General features: G+C 35.7%; 2 protein-coding genes across 4 annotated transcripts; both read left to right on the top strand.

The window, feature by feature from the left end:
• Nucleotides 1-3341: 3341 nt before the first annotated feature.
• LOC120340968 (inositol hexakisphosphate kinase 1-like) lies at nt 3342-11712 on the top strand. Its single transcript, XM_039409371.2, has 7 exons — nt 3342-3516; nt 3600-3779; nt 4332-4458; nt 5659-5803; nt 6737-7002; nt 8893-9068; nt 10641-11712. Exons 1-7 carry the CDS (start codon nt 3439-3441, stop codon nt 11094-11096), a joined length of 1428 nt encoding a protein of 475 aa, XP_039265305.2. The 5' UTR covers nt 3342-3438; the 3' UTR covers nt 11097-11712.
• A 1969-nt stretch (nt 11713-13681) lies between these two features.
• Nucleotides 13682-20706, top strand: LOC120341228 (BTB/POZ domain-containing protein 17-like). 3 transcript variants are annotated; one of them, XM_078119865.1, is made up of 10 exons: nt 13682-13838; nt 15328-15407; nt 16451-16543; nt 16968-17121; nt 17597-17839; nt 17939-18163; nt 18666-18784; nt 18875-19082; nt 19680-19858; nt 20405-20705. In XM_078119865.1, the coding sequence occupies exons 2-10, from the start codon at nt 15376-15378 to the stop codon at nt 20661-20663; spliced, it is 1512 nt and encodes a 503-aa protein (XP_077975991.1). In that variant the 5' UTR covers nt 13682-13838; nt 15328-15375; the 3' UTR covers nt 20664-20705. The 3 variants fall into 3 exon arrangements, with proteins under 3 accessions (XP_077975991.1, XP_077975990.1, XP_039265639.2); XM_078119864.1 differs by having other exon boundaries at nt 16448-16543; XM_039409705.2 differs by lacking the exons at nt 13682-13838; nt 15328-15407 and having other exon boundaries at nt 15461-16543; nt 20405-20706.
• The last annotated feature ends 1546 nt before the right edge of the window (nt 20707-22252 follow it).

Raw genomic sequence — 22252 nt, 5'->3', positions numbered from 1 at the left:
TCTGTTGTCGGACAAACAAAGTTCAGAAATGCTGAACTGTGTAAATTGACGTAAATAGTCTATCAGAAGTGGGCAAGGTTTATGGATCAAGGGCCTAGAGTGGCGGGCCATACAAGTTTGACGTAAAAAGTCACATTTTATAAACAATATTCACAGTGTTACAAGAGCGAAAGTGGAAAACAATAAACCTCGTGACAAAACTGAATTTAATCGCAATCTCAACAAATTTCTTGAGCATTTTTTTAGCTGAACACTAAAATTTGGTTTTAGTTTGGTCGTGATAGCATCATGCGGGCTAGATTGAATTACCCAGCGGGCCGTAGTTTTCCCATGTCAGGGTTGCTAACTCTGCCATTCAGTTAAATCCACCTGATGTGTTGGAGGTTAGACATTGGAAGACATGATTAAATGTTAGAGTAAGCAGTTAATATAAATATTATAACTCTAAATAGAAATACCAGCTCTGTACGATACTAAATCAGACGAAGTATCGAAAATGTGTGGTAATCCCTCATACACACGCATATTTTATCAATATATAAGATGTAGTTCATTAAAACAATATTTGACGATAGACGACGATAGGGTCGTTGAGTCAGTTGTTATTGAACATACAAATAACAATGTCTTACGCCTCGACTCCTGAATACTCTAGTGAGGGGGATGTCACGTCTTTTGATAGTCCGGAATCTATATAGACGAGACACAATGAAAACGTATCGAACGCGCCACTCTCAGCCCTTTTATCCACGAATAAGACTAGACACACGCATAAATTAGCTTCTTTATACACTTGACAAAGAACAGCGGTTTTCTTAAATGAATAAAACACAATTGATTAACCTAAGTCACAAAGCATATATCAACAACAAAAGGCAAAATTCTTACCAAACGTTTTCTGATCCCGGTGGTTAATACAATTACAATAATATATATATAATAGATAAGTAAACAGTCCTCAATACGGGCGAATATCTGCGCTCTTACACGACGAATACGTGATGCGGAAATGACCGAAAGGAAAACGCTAAACCAGACAACAGATAAAATTACTAATTTACGCTACAAGCAAAAGGAAAAAAGATTAATAATGGGCCTACAATGATTGGTTACAAGGCAGCGCAAGATGCACTGCATACAGAAGCAAAATGTTCGACAAATTTGTAAACAACGTACGTTTACAATGTAACAGGGGTCACCACCCACCGCCCAATGCGTTCCATGGAAAAAGCACTTGTCTAAACTTTTTTACTCATTTTATATTTTTTGAAATTATTTCATTCATGAAATTCTTTTCCGTGCAATTTGTGCTGTTCAATATTGTTTTCGCGGCCGTGCATATGCATTCGCCTTTTTCCTGAATTCCGTAATGGGTAATATAAACGCTGAAACAGCATGGAATTTAACGCATATATTAGGGCTTAGGCTATGATCGTACTAAAAATATTTACTTTGAAAACAGTAAAAATACTAACATAATGAAAATGATTTTTTTTTTGGTTATATTATTTTATTATTTTTAGCCTCTCACACCAGATTATGGGATGAAATCGCGATAGAATAGAAATTTCCATACCATGTTATAGGCTCGGCATACGTGCATTTTTTATTATATTTCTAACGTTTGTTTTCACACAAGAGCAAAACTACTTTTGGCCACATTTTAACTTTTCAAAATGATTTAGCCACGGGTCAGAACGAATCTTAAAATCAAGTTCTGCCATAAACGCACAATATAAACTTTATAGTGGCAAATAATTTGTTTTGGATAGGCCCCAAATTAAATCAGTTAGTTTCTTTTTTTTTTAATTCGTCAGATCGACAATAAACGATTAAATAAATGAATAAACAATTCAGCCAATTAGATTGACGACAAAACGATTTGGACCAGGGAGGTAAAACTAATTTTAAAATCAAGTTCTGCCATAAACAAAAAACAGATATTTTATGATGACAAATAATATATTATAGATAGCCCCGGGAGGCACACTAGAAGAATAAGATACGTCTGCAACCACGTTTCAAGGAATTGTCAGCAGAGTGGATAACTAAATGTATTAGGACATGGCTCGATGCTGTGAAGCACCTGAACGAATTATTTCTTATCCGTGTCATACAAGTCACCTTTGGTAACAGTAGTACCCGAAGAATATAGGCAAAAAACTTGAATTTCTATTGACGTGAAAAATAGTTATCAGGCATGCAAAAATTACAGTAAATACCATGGAAATCGATATATACTAAGTCTAGTTTAACTCCATCAAATAATTATATTAAAATTTAGCATATATAAATTTAGAAAGCGAGAGCACGGAATTTCTAGATAACCAGACTTTTGTACACAATTCTAATAATAATTCTAATCATGTTTTGAACGAAAACTGGTGTGGGATAAGATCTGCTATCACTAACACAGAATGCGTGAAAACGTCGGCGACGTCGCCTGGAGAAATGTTTAGAAGTCAAGAGAAAAGGGGAAAGGGTTATTTCATGCTCTCGCCTTTGACTTGTGTCGTTTCGTCACTCTAATCAAGGTCAAGAAGCGAATGCGAGACATGTTTACTCGTGCTATATTAGACGGTTTAGATCTGGGAAGTAACCATCAAAAGCGAAAGGTTTCGTGTTTCTTTTGACGGCATACGCTATTTTCATTATGCCCTTGAGCAGCATAAGCATCGCATTGCGTGCGCATATCAGCTGAGTAAAAGCTAGTCACAAAATTACAGTCAGAGACATGGTCTGATTTTCGAAGTCAGATAACGAAGAATACTTAAAATTGGCAACAGTAACACTTAATAACAGAGCAGTATGTTTTGTATGTGAGATCTAACTGGAATCATTTCAAACTGGGATAAGTTTATTGTGTAAAGATTATTTGTATGTTTCGAATATAAAAAGATATATACATAGCTGATGTGGTGCTGATTTTACCTATCAGCGAGTTTAAGTTCGGATATGTGACTTGGTTTATTTAAGCAAGAATACACTTTTGCTAGAAGCAGAGGACAAACGGATACCGGTAGTGTTCGATTCACACTTACATAGACTGTAGTAGCAAGTGAGAAAGCGAGATCCCTTCAATAGGGGGTCTGTCCTAACAGGCTTGTAACGTTTTTTTATATGTTACACTGCCATTGCGCACAATTGCTATGAATTGGTTGTTGGCATAAGCAACCCTTCCAGATCGTCGATAGACCGTAGTACTGATACAACTCTCAGTCCAGATTTCTCATTGGGTCTGAAATTCTTTATAAGTTGAAATCGAGTCGTCGCCGATTTGGGGCACAGTTCCAAATCTTTTCTGAAATTTGGCACACTTGACAGGCTGAAAAAAATTAACCATCTTGAATATTCACAGATTTTGGACAGATATGTCTGCGTGATAGGTACCTCCGGTAATTGTAATAACTAATAACATTTCACCATCGATTAGAAGGAATGCATCCACACACCGACCTCAGCAATAACAGTTGTTCTCGCCTCGAGTCAAAACGATTGATCAAGCCATCTGTGAACGTATGTAGTTACTTGAGTTTGAACCGGTCTATGCTTATGTGCAATAAATACAACATAGTGCTAACATCTTTTCGGTGATCTAGGGTCAATCACACTGCAAGCATATATCGAACGGCTGTAAAAATAAGTCAATCAACGAGGAAGACGACGAACCTCTTGCAAAAAGAAGACGACACTCAGGAATGGGCGGAGCCAATCATCTTCAAACTAACTCGTCAGAGCAAAGCCCGGGATCCGTGACCCTTGAACCCTATGTTCACCAGGTAATTCGAATTATTTCCACAGTTTGTACTTTACGTACAAACGTTCGCAGATGTGTTATGGCGAGATATTAATGTATGATTATAACCTTTCCAAGTTCTCAATTCGAAAGGGAACAGTATTTCAGAACACGAATTATCATTTAGATTTGAGAACATAAATATATTGATTTGTTTTGTAGCAAAATGTATTATTGATTTGAGTTACGATTGGATATCGATTTATCATTTATTTCACACTATAAAAGTTAATATATGTCAAAAATTTGAGGTGACATTATTGAGAGAGTCTTATTCCAAAATCGGCGAGAGACATCTTTTATAGAAATATGACCCTCTAGTATTTTGTAGTCACATCAAGATACGACCGAGCAATTGCCGTAAATATTTATATTGTTCAATCAAAACAAACTGTTCATCAATTAACAAAAACTTAGCTGATTTTAACATATATCGAAAAAACATCTTTTTTAAAAATGTGTTACACTTTGGGCGAAAAAGATAATTTTCAGCTCATGAGAGATAATTAGTAAATTTTTAATTAATATTTTTAAGGTGACTGGGCGTTCCCACATGCTTGCATTGAACAGTACCACCATATGTAAGTCTCTCATTCCTCGAGAATTATTATTTTACACGAGCATACCAGAAGACCTCAAACCTTTTGTACCGGATGTAAAAGGCAAGTAAAAATATTTCTAATGTAAACAAATCAGTGTTTGTTATAAATGTTTCTCTTACGGCAATTAGTGCCATTTTCAAGGACTTTTCTCGATGAAGCAATGGAAATACGCTAATTCATATTTAAATGGGTGCTGTAGGGCGATGACCAAATTTTGAAAAATCGATATTCTGAACTGAAACAGCACCAAAAATGCCATTAAAACGTAAAATTTATAAAATCCCCTTTGGTTTAGGCAAATTGGCTTTAGGTCAACGTGCTGTGCTAGCCTTGATCTTAGGCAGATGATTTATGATGACGTATGAAAGCAATATAGATGACAAAATGATATACGGTTTAGGGGAAATCTTCATAATATGAAAGCAAATGATTCATTTTCAGAATAAAATCATGGTTTGAAGAACCATACATTGGCTTGTTTCAAGTCGGTTTTTATTCAAACCGATAGGTTATAGATGACTTCAATTCAATTCAAATTCTGAGTCATAAATTTGAATAATTAAAGTACAATAATTCCCGAGGAAGTCAATATTTGGGTGTGACACCCGCCAATTTCCCTTTTTAAATTGTAATAATAGGCGTATACACTGATAATCAAGGTAGATTAGATTTAATAAAATTTTGTAAACGGGAACAGTTACCAAATCTCTCCCGACTCGTGCAAATCTCAAATATAAAAAATAATTTTCTTGTTATCTCATGTCGGCTACGAAAGCAAATAATTGATTTATCTTAATCCTATTCATTTTATCTCCAAACGACTCGAGTTATTTTTGCAACATCCGGAATTAATCTAAGATATATTGTAAGGAGAAATTCGTTTGGTTAGTGATGTGCTTATATCTTGAAAGATATATGATAAGATAAATTATGTTAAAAGTTATAGAAATAGTATATAAGATGGAGTAATTATATAATCGATTTGTTATCGACCTAATATATGACATTAAATGATAGTTTTGATAAACTTGTTCATGTTTTATAAGCCAAAAAATATATAAATAATATTTTAAAGTCATTTCTATTTATTTCAACCTACTACAATCTACATACATTAATGACTATTTTGAATTGTTTTTAGTTTCTATATTCGAAGTTTCAATTCGACGTAGTCCGGTGATCAGTCTTAATCATGCAATATGACTCTTTTTCCATGCGTAGTTTCAAACAGATAGAAGAACTAATAAAAATATCTTTCAGGTGTTCTTTATGCACAATTGGCAGAATCAGAAGAAAACAGAGATTACAAGTTTTCAACATCTCAAGTTTTCATGAAATCAAATCCCGTTAACATAAGTCCCCATAGCTCAAGAAGTGACGGAAGAGATTGGGTGCCTGCTTACGAGTAAGTGTTTAGCAGTTTATGCTGCCAAAAATTTACATAGTCTGCTCAGCATCATTCTTTTGCACCATTATCTGCTGCAATTATTTCTTTGTTGATTACTTGAAATAGCAACACATATCAAATTTTTCATCAAATTGATTTTGCTGCACCAAACGTCAGATATCTAAATTTAGTCAATACGTACACACCAGATTACCATTTCTCAATTAATCTATTTAAAGAAATATCTTCAAGTTTATTCACTTTTATAATATTTTCAGGTCCTTACTTTGGTTAATTGAATGCTACTTTTGAATGTCCTAAACTGATTTTCCTATCAACCAGTATATCCAGCCCTAAAGACGAGCCTATGTTCACAAAAGAATTATTTTTATTGTTTAAAATTTAAATCTTTATTTAATCTCAATACCACTATTTTAATGCTCGGATTGATAGGATTTTTGTTTAATAACATCCAATACCTCGGATTTTACGTATAGCATCAGGTCCATATGTTAACATTAAGATTTATTTGGATTATTGCTCGTTATATATACGTACTAAGCTTTTGCAAAATAGGATTGCACAAACTGCATATTATAGTAGTCGGCGCTCCAAAGTGTGTGTACCAATATTGAGGTAACTAATTTTGTTCGCCTACTTTACATCAAGTTGTGTAAAGGGACTGAAACCTATGGACAGGGGGTATATTCAGTTTGCTAACACTGACAGTCCCGAACTCATAATAAAATTAAAATAAGGAAAATTGGAATAAAATTATGGCCCAATCCTAACATGGTACACACACTACGGGAGTACCTAGTACTCATCATATAAATGGTTTGGCAAAGTAGTCACTCTCTGCTTCAATACTATTGAACTACTAACTTGAGTTGCCGTTCCCGATTATCGGCGTGTTTTAAGCTTGTAATTAATTGCAACTTTATTTTACAGCAAAGTACTCTTCAAAGGGCTTGAACGATTTGAATATAGTTCGAGTCATGGTTTTACGAGTCATCCATGGACCGTTGACAAAGACATTGAAGCTGTAACCGAATCAGTTGGAGCCAATCCATGGGCAATTCGTCAGCACAAACGTGAAATAAATCGAATGCTTTCACTGGATGAATCTGGGACGGATACGAAGTCACTGGATCATAATGAAAATAAAGTGCAAGATGTTGTGACAAGTTCCCATGTCCCAGGAATTTTTGTCAGAGGTGATTGATTTAGGTATTTCCATATGCCGACATGAATAGTTGTGATAAATCACGAAATATAATGTTTTTCACAGCATTTATTAGTCAAAAAACAAAAATAATTTATATGGCGTGGAGGAATCCATCTTTGTCAAAATGTACAAATGAAATTTGACATAAATTTTGATTTCGATTTATTAGCAAGAAATTTGTAATCTATATTACAACTCGCAGAATGATCGCTAGAGATGTAATTTTTGTTGATGGAAAATTTTGAAAAGTTTATTCTGAAACAACAATGCCTGTAATTGTCGATTCTAATTCAGGTATTGTCGAAATAATTACTGTTGGAAATGTCTGTCTCACTTGACACGAATAAAAGCATAAAACGTGTTTAAGTGATGGTATGGAAATGAATGTTTGCTTTTACAAACGCATGCTAAAAAACAAAGTAAATTCAGTAGTGTTCATGACTTTAAACCAAACTTAAATTGCTGCCCCATAAGTCAAATTCGGTGCGATTTAGCAGCATCATTATGTTCCATACAGAGTGGAAATCGTTATCGCTAAGTTTAAAAAATTCGAAGGTTTGTATCTTTGAGATTTATTTCAACAACGTCGATATTTAAATTTTAACACCCAATTTAAATATTGTTCAAAATAGAAAATATCACGCCAATCTTCTTAGAATTTGGTTTAATTATAGTCCTATTTTACGTGCGTCATTCTGTAATTTTACACAATCACGACAATCAATAAAATGTATTTTGGTATTATTCACAGCGTGAGAATGTAAATCATGATCGTTTTATATCAAATAATAATGACAAACATAATTCGATTGTATTGATCGTTTAGTAATCAATCTTACTCATGTTATTGATTGATAATCTTAAGGAATCAAGATAGACTTGCAGAAGTGTGCGGTCATTGTTGTACGAATTTTTCGGATTGGTCGGGTTTTCACACAACAAACAGTTGTTACTTGTACGTAACGTACTTCACGTTTCTCTTAGCAGGAAACGTGGCAAAATTCTACAACTTTTATCTTACAAACGCAGGGAACTATGCATTAAACCTGCGCCACCAACCATGCTTACCTCGAAAATTTAATATCGGAGGTCGGCATTGAAAAACCTGCGCGGGTTCATAGGATCGAATGAAATCTTATTGTACGACATGTTTGACAAAAAGTAACGTCACCTTTCGATGGAATCTACTTATGACGGATGATACGCCGAGCGACTGAATCATAATAAATTTCGTTTCTGTATTGTCATAATACATGGCTTTGCTGTTGATATACCTGAAATTTCGATTTTAAATTAGATTTGTAACGATAGTGCGTGTACTAGGTGTCAGTTACCTGACATTTGTTATGGCGCCAGATATGCAATCGAAATTATATAAAATGTGGGCGTTTTCGACCTACAAACATTCGTTACCATCATGATGCATTCAAATATTATTTAAACAGTAGTATTTATATTCCATATAAGATATATTTTATAAATTATGTATAAAAGAACACCGATAAATCCTATGTTGTATTACTTTAATCAGTCCTTATTTAACTTCGGCCTCGAAGCCTATTACTTATTAAATGTTTGCGTTGGTGGACTGGATGTGGGTGGATGTTAGGGCGGTGATAGATTTGTTAACGAACCCACGTAGAATTCATCATCTGTTGTATAGGAGGAATTGTGCATTGTGGCGTTTTTTCGTTGTTCATTTGCGACCATATTAGGCTCGAAAAACTCAATGAAACACAAGATTTGATATGACGCACTCACGGTGACGAAACTCTGTAGCATAATTTAAAAACTACTTGGTTTCTTCATACCTTTGTCGCCCTCGGTAATAACTTTCCCACGTATGAAATAATCGTAAACTTCTAAATTATACCCTCAGGCTACCTTATGTTGGAAGATGTCTCGACAGGATTTAGACATCCAAGCGTCATCGACTTCAAGCTTGGTCGACAAATCGAGAGAAACGATTGTTCACAAGAAAAGAAAAACAAGCACGTTGAACTTGCGAAGAACAGCAGCACAGGAACACTAATGCTTAGATTAGCCGGAATGCAGGTAATTTTTCGCCCTTTTCCTAAGTTTCAAATATATTATAGAATTCTGTCCAGGTGTGTTGGTTTATCTATATAATATTAAGAAAATTTGTTACACTTCGTACGGTAGCATGTAAGCCCTATGTTTCTATTTCATGTGTCCCACCTTCCATGCCTAGAATGGACATATATATTACATACAAATCGCCTTTTCCGCAGTGTTTTTTATAATAATAACGAACATGCTGATTATCACAGCATAAACTGATACAGAATATTATGCAGAAGTCGCGAGAAAGCGATTTCTCCTGTTTTCTTCCAGTCCTATTCCGATAGAAAGATACATCTCAGATCGCTATACTCTGATCACTTCCCCCAATCGCAACGTTTCTCGAGCGCAATTCAGATGCATCCCTAAGATAAGCGTAATGGTAAACACATCACTCGTAAAGTTACTTTAAAATCGCATACTTCACGAACTAATTGTATAACTATTTCTCCAAATTCATCCGATTTAAATCGATCCAATTTTTTTGTTAAGTCAAAAGTACATTCAATATGGGCACGAACTCATATATACATGTCACACCACAATGAATACATTTTACCAATAAAAATTGGATATTAATAACAAGGAGTACCGTAACAGTCGCAATTGTATGACGTTGTGAATATATTATTAATCATGAATTGGACTTCGAATGTATGTTTTCTATCGTCATATGATTGTTCTATTAGAGATAATGTTGAAAATCACGAGAACAATGCTCAAATACCGGCGATACGAAGTTCTAATTACTGACCAGTTTTGGTAGCTGTGCGTCCTACACCGAATGAGGCTGACGGCTAGTATTTAAAAAATGCAAATATAGTGAAAGCCTTTTGGCAACTATTTCCAGCATCAAGTGCTGAAAATTTGATATCCTTAATCTTTGAAAATTTGATTGGTCACGAGTTTTAGTTACGATTAGTTTTTTAGGAGTTTTAGTTACGATTTTCCCATCAAAAAGTCACTCGAACGACAAGAAGAATAACAGCAACAAAAACAACGATATAGCAAATCCATCCACGCCACTTCGTGTCCAATACAGGAGATGACTTCTCACCACAACCTATAATACAATTTTGATATTACGAAAAAAAACAATACCCGCATTATAAATATACCATAGTGTTTTGATTATGTGAAGAGTTTCAGATCTTCAAATAAAGCTTTTGACCAACACTCACTTAGATGTAGGGAATGACTAGGCAAGCAAGAATCGAATTTTTTGATTCGGTATAGCTCACCCAATTGTTCACATCCTGGTTTATTGAACGACTGATGGTTAAACAGCAAATAATTGTGATCGAATCAGAGGTATTTAAACCGTGATGAAACATATTTGATCAATGTACATGGAATGCCAGAATTGAATTCTTATGATATATATATGCGCCGAAGGGCACCCATAGTTTCGGCGGGTGTTCTGTATTATGGTAAAAATCTTTTATTGGATAACGGAGTATTTAAAAATCTGAATATTGTTTCACGATATAACCTAATGAAAGGATGTTGTTTTATTTTTAAGTGTTTTTTCGTATTTATTTTCAGGTTTATCAAGTGAATACTGGTCATTATTTGTGCAGAGATAAATATTACGGACGTGGTTTGTCAGCGTCGGGATTCAAAGAAAGCGTAAACCAATTTTTGCACAACGGCTCAAGATATTTGATAGAAGTCATTCCTCCGATCATAGAAAAATTGAAAACATTGCTAAAAATTTTAGAAAAACAAGATACTTTCCGCTTCCATGCAAGTTCATTACTAGTCCTGTACGAAGGCGACGATATTCAAGACTCAAGTAACAGCGAAAATCAGTCCAGCAATGAAATGACAGAACCCGAAAGAAAAATAGAAGTCAAACTTATTGATTTTGCACACAGTACTTACAAGGGATTCAATGGTGATAGGACGTTATACTCGGGACCTGATCATGATTGCCTGCAAGCCATTTCCAACATTATTACCATGCTACAAGAGTTAGAGTCTAAAGTATTAAATCGATAATAAGAAAATTTTGCACGATATTTGTATAAATCTATTAATCGAAACTATTTTTATAATTTTATTAACAAGCCAAAACTATAATTCCCTTGTCGTACATCCACATTTCAGAGGGAGCTCTTTTGCGCCATGGTTTTAATACAATTTACCCAACTGAGAAAAACAAAATGCACGTCCTACCTTAATTGGACTAAACGGTACATATGACATAAATTTTATATTTTTAACTATATATAATATATATAGCACTTTTTTCGGTATTCCCATAGTGTGTGTATCAGGTTAGGGTTAGGCTATAATTTTTGTCCCGATTCTCCTTTTTTTAGTTCTATTACGAGTTCGGGGACTTTCTTTGTTAGCCAAGTGAATATACCCCATGCCCATTGGATTTTAGTCCCTTTACACAACTTGACGTAAAGTAGGCGAACAAAATTAGTTACGTCCATATTGGTACACATTTATGGCTAAATTAATAGTTATTACTTTAATTTTGTGAAAGACTGTAAATTCCACAAATTAGCACATAAAATAAACATTACTAATTCGAATTGCTATCATTATTTTGGTTTGTTTCTTTTACCTGTATTGTATATGCAAATAGATAATATATCTGTTTTCATTTTATTGGTTTTACTAACGCCTCAATAAACCATCCATCAGATACTTTTATGATGCAAAATCAAAGAAAAAGAGAGTTCTTTTTTGCGAAGATTCAACAATCATGAATTGTTGAAAAGCGAATTGAGTGGTTTAGCTGGGATCATCTTGGTCAAATATCATTTTATATAACCTTTGACCCAAGAACTACACTCAAGTGATGAGTGAGTAGATGACCTCGGGAAAGTCAAATCCAAGTATAGATATTAAATGAACTTAATTGGAATAGAGATGAGCCGACTAGAACCAATGAATTAGCATACAAGTCCAGCATTTTAACTGGAGTTTCCTGTGCATTCATAACCCTTCTTCCAGAAAAGTCGCCATGATAAGGAATCGATTTTTTTATTTACCATCGCGTGAAAAGGGTCTAACGAGTTTCAGGTGTTTGCGGTATAGGCTAGAGATGTACCGATGTATCGGTATCGGGTATCGGCAATATCGGCCATTTTTTCGGTATCGGCCATGTATCGGTATCGGTTAGATTAAGGCCGATATTACCGATATATTTACCTTTTTGATATGGTCCAGAATGTTTTAAAAGATAAGTTGGAATACTACTTTTTAATTTATTTTTGTCTGGAGAGATCGTGAGCTATGAGCCATACATGTCCCCACCCCTGCGAGAGAATAGGATTCACGTGTTTTTAGCTATTTATCAGCTAAACTAGCTCAACTAATTCGGCTTTTTTCGCTGTCAAATTTTTATATTGACATTTTTAATATTACATAGTTTTTATGAAGAAATATATCAACACAGCACATAACAAAAAGCAACTAGGCGCCCAGTTTTAAATCATACAGTGGAATTGGGGTCCTTCCTTATTAACGGCACATGGACTTTTGGCACGGGTATAAATTCTGACTGTTTGTCGTCAAGTACAAGTGTCATTTAGTCCGTCGACATCGATAAACTAAATTCCGACACAATTATCCCACTACACAGGTATTAATTTTAATTCTGCTTAACTACACGATTTCTTTATAGATATATTGACTTGACCGCCTAGCCCTAGACTGTCTCAAAATATAGGATAGCAATTATTATAAAATATTATATTATAATATTTTATAATATTATAAAATAGTGAAGTAAAAAAACATCCTCAACGGTTATCGGTGGGCCTTCTTTTTGTCGTTGCTGATTGATATTCTTTCATGTCGGCTTTGACTTATTGCGTCGACGATTACGATTAGCCACTAAATTAAATATTTGTAAAATGCTTTTAATTTGAACGTAGGGCGGCGGCGCTAGAATGTGTGGGTGATATTCGATATTCTTTTAAACACGAATAACGATATTTGAAGCTCGCGATATTAACATTAAATTCAAATTGGACATCCCGGCTTATGAGTTTTCTAATTGAACACCGAGATTACTAGCGTTACTGTACAATGTATCTTAATCAGTTACAGCATATGGATACCAAACATTAATTTCATATTATGTGATATATATATCTTTTTTTCAATCCGAAATAATGTGTACTATGAACAACGCTTAAAGACCATTGTTTTAACCCGTCTGCCCTACACAGCATACCTAATAAAGTAATAATTACATAGTATCGGTATCGGAATATCGGCCTTTTTGTAGTATCGGCGTATCGGTATCGGTATCGGCGTTTTTAGCTGGTATCGGATCGGTATCGGTATCGGCGACAAAAGTGGTATCGGTACATCTCATAGACTTGAGTTACAACATTTACAACATGATTTACAGCTCGTCATCTGCCTTTCCTAACTTTTTGGGAATACAAGATGCTGCCCCAAGCGGAAGAATTTTTTTAAATCATACCCTAACTCGTTATTGTGAAATATTGCACGGAAAATAAAATTCTAGATAGCCAACATACCGACAATAATATCACAACCACTTATGCTTTAATAGCTTATTTTTGCGTGGCTTGAACAACGTTACATATGTTTCAATCCAACAAGCTGCAAGTACTTCACTCGCATGAAGTGATCTGTCGTATCCTGTATCATCAGCCTGGTAAAAATATTTGTTGTATTGATGTTCGATACGTTGATGGAAATTACAGAGATTTTATTTATTCCTGCAAATTGAAACAAGTAAAAGAAACCGTGAGTATACAATAATTATATGTCGGGATTTATTCTTCCTGTCATTCCTTTTATGTAGAATATATATAATTTATTCGTTGCTTTTTGATAGGCAATAAGTAACATTATAATTGCCAAATTCATTCACTATAGTCTTGTGTGTGGTCATTATAATTAGTTCCAGCCTCACAGAGGTACTATGATCCAATGTTTTGTGAATGTACCAAGTTATACGTCCACAGCAGGGGTCGGCAAACTTTTGTCGTTCGCGGGCCAAAATTAAAGGTTGCAAGTCATTGGCGGGCCGCACATATTTTTAGAAAGTTAAAAACCGAAGAAATGGCCAATGAATCACATTTTTTCACACAGATTTCAGTTAAATTTCAAGCAGCGCGCGAAGATTGATCATTTGAATATTTTCTGCGCCATTAAACCATTTGTACCATTCAACTTTTTTACGTCCTGTTGCCATTTGTCTAATTATAATCAATTTATGGGCTCATTAAACGAGTGATTGCGAATTATATATATACTTGTTAGGTTATAATATAATTTAGTGTCCCAAAACAAATTCTGTTACGTAAAGAATATAATAGTCAATACAGTTGTTTTGTTAATATAATTCCGTGAAGCGTCGCGGGCCGGATTATATTGTTCCGCGGGCCGAATCTGGCCCGCGGGCCGTAGTTTGCCGACCCCTGGTCTACATTAATATATATGCAAAATAAATGGCGCTCCAGAAGTGTGTGTACCAATATGAGGGTAACTAATTTTGTTCGCCTACTTTACATCAAGTTGTGTAAAGGGACTGATTACTATGGGCATGGGGTATATTCACTTGGCTAACACAGGCAGTCCCCAAACTCGTAATAGAACTAAAATAAGGAAAATCGAAATAAAATTATGGCCCAACCCTAACCTGGTACACACACTACGGGAGTACCAAATGAATTTAATGAATCAATGCGGTGTGGCTTGTGCTCTTAGGATATATATGCTGTTAAAATTGTTCTTAATTAAGACTTCGAAGTTATGTCAACTTTCTCATTTGAGGACTTTGGGAGTGGTTGGAAAAGTCTGACAAGTGTACGAAAATTTATATTACGTAGACCCCAAATTTACGCCAACATGGGGGGTAAAAAAACTCTCTCTGGAATCAATATTGATTTGATCTCGAAACCCGAATATTTGCGGAACCGTGGCATAAACTGAAACCAACTGCCTTCATCTCTATCTAGTATCAAAATCAACAATTGTTTTCGCATTCGAGACAGTTTTATTGATTGCTGAAAGTCTGGGTATGAACAGCTTTACTTTGCCAAGCAATATTTTCCGTTTTTTTTTAATATTCACCATTCACCTATACTGCCACGGCAGAGGCCATATTTTGCGACACATATTCCGAAAATATTCATTTATAATAAAATAAAATATTCTTTTACTATATTTCAATCTCATAAATAAGTGACGAACATTTGAAAAACGATTTAGAAGAACCTTTATTATTTAGAAATAACGAAGAAGCCAACATTCAAGTCTTTATTTTTCTGTTGCACAAATGATGTCGGCATCATCTGTCTGCAAGCAAAGGTATGTATTTCTAAATAGGAATTTAATTTTATTAGGTCAGCTTTCGGAAATGTCATCAATAATAATGTCGTCAATGGTTCTTGTGGAGCTGGTCCAACTTTTCCACTCTTCAAGTGACTCTGGCTTGTCTTGTAAGGATGTAATTGCCTGCCTCAAGTGGAGTGCGACAGCTCCTTCATAAAAGCAAGTGGGCGAACATTCGAAAGTGAAATTGGCAATAGTCATTTACGTGTTGGAATTTGGGAACAACAGAGTTATTTTTCATGAAGCTTGGCCATTGTCGGGACTTTACTGAGATATTTTTGCGTGTGTAGTGAGCTCATAATGCATTCGTATAATTACAAAGAGGATGAGTCCGGTGATGAACTAGCAGGTTCAAGTGAAAGTGCAGGGTGTGGTCATGTGTCTTGGCAAAACAGTCTATCCCTTCAAGTATTTCGATCACCAGATTCGAGAACCAAAAAGGGTAGGATGAGCCGTAGGAGACCACGAGACTACGACCCAATGTCTCCCTATTTTCCGGATATAAAAGAAAGTTCAGGATCTCCCAGATACAAATCTCCTATGAAGTACGCAAGAAATGTTGAATTTGAACTGAATGAAGATGACATTTCATCGCCATCTTCATTTTCAAAACAGATAGACCGTGCCACTTTTATAACAGCCCCGTTTGACGACGATATATCTATAAAAAGAGGACCTTTCCGCTTGCCTCTAATTTTGTCATTGCCCCACGGAGAAAAAGAAAACAAGTCGAATAAACGTACGTACGATAAGACGAGAAGTTTTCGCCAAGATCGAATGGAAGTAGAAGACTTGACTTTTAGTCCAGCGTTGAAGTTGAAAAACCACGATTTTGAGTCTTCAGAGTTATACCAAAATGGAAACGAGGAGAAACGTTCCCAATTTGTTCTACTTAATTCGGGTCAATACAGTTCATATCTTAGAAAAGTTGTTTCAAGGGGGAACTTTTTACGAAAATGTCCTGAACAAATTGCTGGTACATCTGTTTGCTCACGTAAAAATTCTTTTCCACACAGCAGTGCAGGATTGGTACCTTGCTCTACAGAGGAGAAAGAGCCGATTGGATGTCATGTTGTCGGAGATTTGCATGGATTTACAACAAATACAATGAGGTGACTAAACCACCGTGCTTTCAGTTATATATAATTTATTAGCTATGTGTTCTTGAATCAGTTGGGGAGGTTTGTCAAAAATAACCCTTCTATATTCGGCTATAGTTCTGTTTTAAAGAAAACTTCATTTTTTCGCGATATTCGATGTTTGTTTTAAAAGCACAGGCATAGATTTTAAAATATAATTCTGATCATTTCGTAAAAGCAGGGGGAAAGCAAGGACATTTTATAAAAGGGGGAATTGAAAAAAATCTAGCCATTAACAAAACTCGTGAACTTCTCAGTAACTCACTTTTCAAAACCACAAACGAATCATACTTTATTCATCAAGACTATAAATATATATGTTATAAAATAACTGTGTGGCTTTGATTTTGAGTAATCCATTAAATCACAAATTATTTATTATATCCTAACATGACAGATATTTTGACAATCCTGATTTGAGTGATGTTATTCTTTTGACTGGAGAACATCGATTCTATGCTCACAAGTTTGCTCTCGCTTCTCAAAGTGACGTGTTTCGGGATATGATGATTGTCAGCGACAGATGTACTGGATGTCCAGACTTTCAAAAGGTACATTTCTCATCACAACTATTTCAACATATGATAGGCATTCGGGATGTCACAGTTTTATTGTCAAAGCAAATTTCTAAAGGTGCTTGTTTGGAGTTGAATGGAATATTCATCGTATAAACTCCAAGCCTGGCTAGAGTGTTTTCAAATATTGTGTTTCCAAAGTGGCTGAAATATTCATTTCTATTTCATCATCATCATCATCAGATGTTTATTCGCACACTCAAGCACAGGTATTTCGATTGACGCTACACAAATCATTACGATTTGATAACGGCTTCGGTAAAATAAAGCCAATATTTTTCCAAGTAACTTGAAAATAAGCATGTCAACCGCCGACTTTAGTTGAGGTGCAATCTCTAAGTTTCCTCATCCACACCTAGAAAAGGTCTTAAAATCTTGACCGAATGAAAATAACATAAATAATAACAGTTAATTCACACATATATATATTTTTTAATTTTTATGTTATTAGGAATTGGAGCTGAGTGAATCAAAAGATTGTCAATCTGTATTTCCCCAATTTTTACGATTTTTCTACTGTGGGAAAATTACATTCACAAGCGATACGGCCCTTCCTTTACTGGTGCTTGCTGCAAAATATAAAGTTGAGGCTCTAAGATCTGCTTGTGACGCGTTCATCGCAAATATGATTGAAGATGGCGATCTCAAAAGTGCTATAAAATGGTTGAAATACGCCACTAATTACAAACTACAGGTCAGTTGTGTAATATATACATATACCGGTATATATATTTGCATGTAGGCTATGTACATATTTCACTGTATATAGGCTACACATCGGTGCTCTTTACAGGACCTGGCGACAAAGTGTGTTGATGGAGCAATTGCAGATAACATGGAAGAGTTGGTTGATTCTCCGGGCTGGCAATCTCTTGAACCAGAATGCGTTGAAGCTATCATGCAAAGTTCTTGCTTACTGATTCCTGATGAATTTTTCCTCTTTGAAGCTATACAACGTTGGTTCATGGCAAGAAGAAAATCAGCATCCGATGATGAAATTGGAGAAGATCTAAGACAGGCAAACTATCAATTTTACCGTTCTAGTTGTGGCCAAACAGCATTGATTAATATGAACAACACTAACCTTCGGATTAACTGCCGGAAGCGCGAACTTTCCTTTAGTGTTACATTGTATGATCTAGTCCAGGTGTGCAACCTGCGGCCCCCAAGAAATGATTGTGCGGCCCGCGGAGAAGTGCCAATTTTGAAGGGTGTGCGGCCTGCGAAACGAGTTATTTTATTTAGTTTGATCTTGTACTTGCGAGTAATTCCGATCCCTTTGCATTGCAAAGCCTATACCGAATACTCATACCATAATATGGTCAATAACAAGAAAATTTTGTGCTTGCAACTACCAGAAATCCTATGTTGAATGAAGGTGCGGCCCGCGGTTTCACCCAGTTGTTTGTATTTGGCCCTCCTGTATTTAAGGTTACACACTCCTGATCTAGTCTGTACAAATATGGACCAATGTGCACAATGAACAATATTTCCGCTGAAATGTACTTCTTTTTGCTTAGATACTACCACACATCAGGTTCTCGCAGATGCACGGCACTCAACTACTTGCAGTTGAAGAATCCCCAATTGGACTTCATTATCGATCAATCATACGAACATATCTCGGCGATGCCTACAGGTAAGTAAATGCCACGCGGGAAATGCATGTCTTTTTTAATCACATCGGGCTCAATTCATAGCTGGTTTATACAATCTGATTTTTATTCAGATATCAAATTTTAGCAAGACAGTGCTCTGATTTTCAAGATCCGCAATATTTACCACGTGACTACACTGATAAACAATGGTGTGTTTGCATTAATTTTCATCCGACTCGAAATAAACGTATGGCTCCTTCAGCTCAATATGGAAACGGGAGATGGGAAATTCAACCACGACGTTACTACGACACTGTGAATGTCGTGATTATTTTGAAAGTAATTTTTTTTATTCTGCTGAAAATTCTGCTGCGTGATTGTCTATATATATATATATGTATGAATATGATTCGATAAAAATACAAAGCTAGGGCTGGGCATTTCGAAACGAATATTAGAATCGAATCGAATAATAAATTATTCGAATCGGTTTAGATCAAAATTTCCAATCGCCGCCATCTTGTTTTTTTTCTTTTCTCCAATGGTCGAGGTGAATTCCTCATTTTTTTTTTGTCGAAGCTATATTTTTTCAACGCAATTCTGACATATATATCACTATTTTCTGTAGCGAGTTATTGATGAAACGTGTTTCCTATTGTGTGTTGATTTATTCTATGTTTTCATTGATTCATTTCTTGACAGGACCAATTACAATAAAAAGTAGCATTCAATTATATATCTACCAAGTATTCGGAGATTCGATTCAAATAATATATTCGATTCGATTCTGAAATCATCAGGCATTCGAAAATGCCCAGCGCTGAATGCTAAACGGGCAATAAAAATACAGCTAAAAATAAGCGCCTATCTTTAAATTGGAAAGAAAAAATACTTCTTGTGCTAAATCTAAATTTCCAAAACTCTTTATGATGACAGAGGCAACTCCAAAGCGACGTAAAAGTTTGCATTTCTATTCTGATATACAAAAGAAATGGAGAAATCCTGATGCGTCTTCGACGCAAGCCTTGTATTTTGCGACCGGTTGATATGTCGCCAAGACCAACTATTATTGGAGGCCGAAACTCATTAGCAGATGTACAGCATATTACCAAAAGGTATATACGATTCTGTTATTATGAACTGTTATTCCTTGAATAGTTTACTATAAAATAGAAAAATAATGTCGGAAAAGAGTGAACGTGTTGGCATCTATTTTCCCAGCTGAGTAATTAAGGCACTTTTCCCAGCTGAGAAATTAAATATGGCTTACGGTACTCCCGTAGTATGTGAACCAAGATGGCGGACACCGGAACGTAGTATGTGTACCAGGTTGTGGTTAGGCCATAACTTTATTCCAATTTTCCTTATTTTAGTTCTATTACGAGTTAGGGACTAGCAAAGTGAATCCCGTAGTATTTGTACCTAAAATTATGGCCCAACCCTGATCTGGTACACATAATATACTACGTATCGGTGTCCGCCATCTTGGTTCACATACTATGGGAGTACCGGCGTTTGTAGTAAAAGCAACAAAGTGAACACTATAGCAGGTGGTAGTATATGCGATATAACCGTGATATAGAGTACTTCCCCTTTGTTCTTTGTAACAGTTCAGTTTCTTCGTATGCATACATCGAGTTCTATATTCTTCAATGTTTCAGATCAAATTCGTCGCTAGATGGTCTAATGACCAGTAATACGAATGGAAATGCCGGAAGAAACAGTCAAGCATTCCACAGCCATTCTCACAAAGCACCCCACGGGCCAGTCAATCGTCTACAAGGTCCGCATAATGGTCAAGAATACTACGCGATTGACAATATCGTCAGCGATGCGGATTTTCAAATGGCCCTCAGTCAATCGGGCCCAGGGGGAATAAAATTTGGTGTCATAATACGAACATGGTCTTTCAGTGGATAAAATAGGAGAACTGCCTGAACCTATAGGCAATGGTGGGATTCAAATTTTTTGTCAGCCGGTTCCTTCACAAATGTCATATTTTTCAGCCGGTTCTGTTACAAAACCAGTAATGCTGACCGGTTCGCTGATTTCATAAAATTCCATGGGACGGTTCTATAGAACCGGTGCGAACCGGCTGAATCCCACCACTGCCCATAGGTATATACAATGCATTCCGAAAACTGTGGGAGAAAAATATGATTTATGTAATTTACTGTCTGTCCAACTAGAATGAATTTGTGTCGGGCGTACAAGATCTGAATCACTAAAGATAGAAATATCCAACTTACATTTCTTAGTTATGATGAACAACATGTAAATGAGACATACAGTCTTGTAAGATGTACTACATAACATCTGCAATAAATATATACGTAATATTATACTAAGAAGAATCGATTCAGTAAGAAACGTTGATAACATCGGCTTGTTATTTTGAATATTTGCTACAAAAAGGTGGCAATCTTTTGGATTCCCTTTTACTGACAGAGTGTGACATAGCAATTGCTGTTTGTTAACAATCTTATTCGTATAACCTAGTTAGGCGTAAAGTGAGTGGGATTTGAGAGCTTTTTGTTTACGCCCGTTTTAAAATTCAGCGGGCGAATTTGTTTGAACCGTAGATGCGAGTTGGGAATGAGCAACGCGATAAGATATTTTTATCTCTGTTTAGGACAGAGGTCACCAAACTTCTTTGACCTAGGGCCAGGTATGAATCAAACTGTGTTGAAAACGGGCCGAACAAATATTTTTGTCAATGCAATACTAAAAATTCACAAAAGTTGGGAAATCCATTCAATTTATTCAACAATATGAATTCGACATTCCAGAAGTTTTGAAAATTAAATTATATCTCGCAGAATATTTTAGCCTATTTTATCACAGCTATTTCTGGACAATTTTCGATTACTGCAATTAAACTACAACTCCTAAGAAAGCAAAATGATGGTTGACTTTAAACTACCGAAACACAACCAAAAACTAACGAATAGCATTCAAAATCGCGAAAACAAGGTATTGTTTACAACACCACTGGAGATCTGTCTGAGCGGATGCGAAAGAGCCTATTGTACGCCTTTTTGCATCCAGCTGATTGGCCAATGTTACGAAATAAACAAGGAAGACGATGCTCGGGGAAACATCACTTGGGGAAAAAAAATTCGCCGTTCTTTCGTGTTATTGCGGGCAGTGTTCCCTCTAAGAAAATGTTACACTGAGAAAATGTTTGTTTTAGTGAGCAGATTCTACAGAATATGTGAAATATGTTACAACAGGAGAATATATTATCAGAATCTGAATAAAGTACACATTTAACTCGAAAACATGGAACATTCTAGCTAGGACTTGGAAAATATAACGAGCCATGCTTTGAAAACTAATGTTGCAAGCGCGTGAGATTCAAATTCTACTGCGCAAATGGTCTAGCACTCTAGTGGTACTGTGCAAGGGCGCACCTTAGAGGGAACCTAGATTGCGGGCCAGATGAAAGGACGCCAAGGGCCGCAGTTTGGTGATCCCTGGTCTAACGAATTTATAATGGTTTTGCTCCT

Source organism: Styela clava, chromosome 14 (genome assembly GCF_964204865.1).
Source record: "Styela clava chromosome 14, kaStyClav1.hap1.2, whole genome shotgun sequence".
NCBI classification, from domain to species: domain Eukaryota; kingdom Metazoa; phylum Chordata; class Ascidiacea; order Stolidobranchia; family Styelidae; genus Styela; species Styela clava.
The sequence above is the reverse complement of the archived record's forward strand: the minus strand, read 5'-3'. Positions and strand labels throughout refer to the sequence as shown.

Bases quoted from the DNA above. Each gene is read 5' to 3' on its own strand.
- LOC120340968 (XM_039409371.2), top strand. From the start codon at position 3,439: ATGCATCCACACACCGACCTCAGCAATAACAGTTGTTCTCGCCTCGAG. The intron at 3,780-4,331 runs GTAATTCGAATT...AATATTTTTAAG, and splicing joins TTGAACCCTATGTTCACCAG to GTGACTGGGCGTTCCCACAT. The intron at 7,003-8,892 runs GTGATTGATTTA...TTATACCCTCAG, and splicing joins CCCAGGAATTTTTGTCAGAG to GCTACCTTATGTTGGAAGAT.
- LOC120341228 (XM_039409705.2), top strand. From the start codon at position 15,732: ATGCATTCGTATAATTACAAAGAGGATGAGTCCGGTGATGAACTAGCA. The intron at 17,122-17,596 runs GTACATTTCTCA...TTATGTTATTAG, and splicing joins GATGTCCAGACTTTCAAAAG to GAATTGGAGCTGAGTGAATC. The intron at 17,840-17,938 runs GTCAGTTGTGTA...TGCTCTTTACAG, and splicing joins CCACTAATTACAAACTACAG to GACCTGGCGACAAAGTGTGT.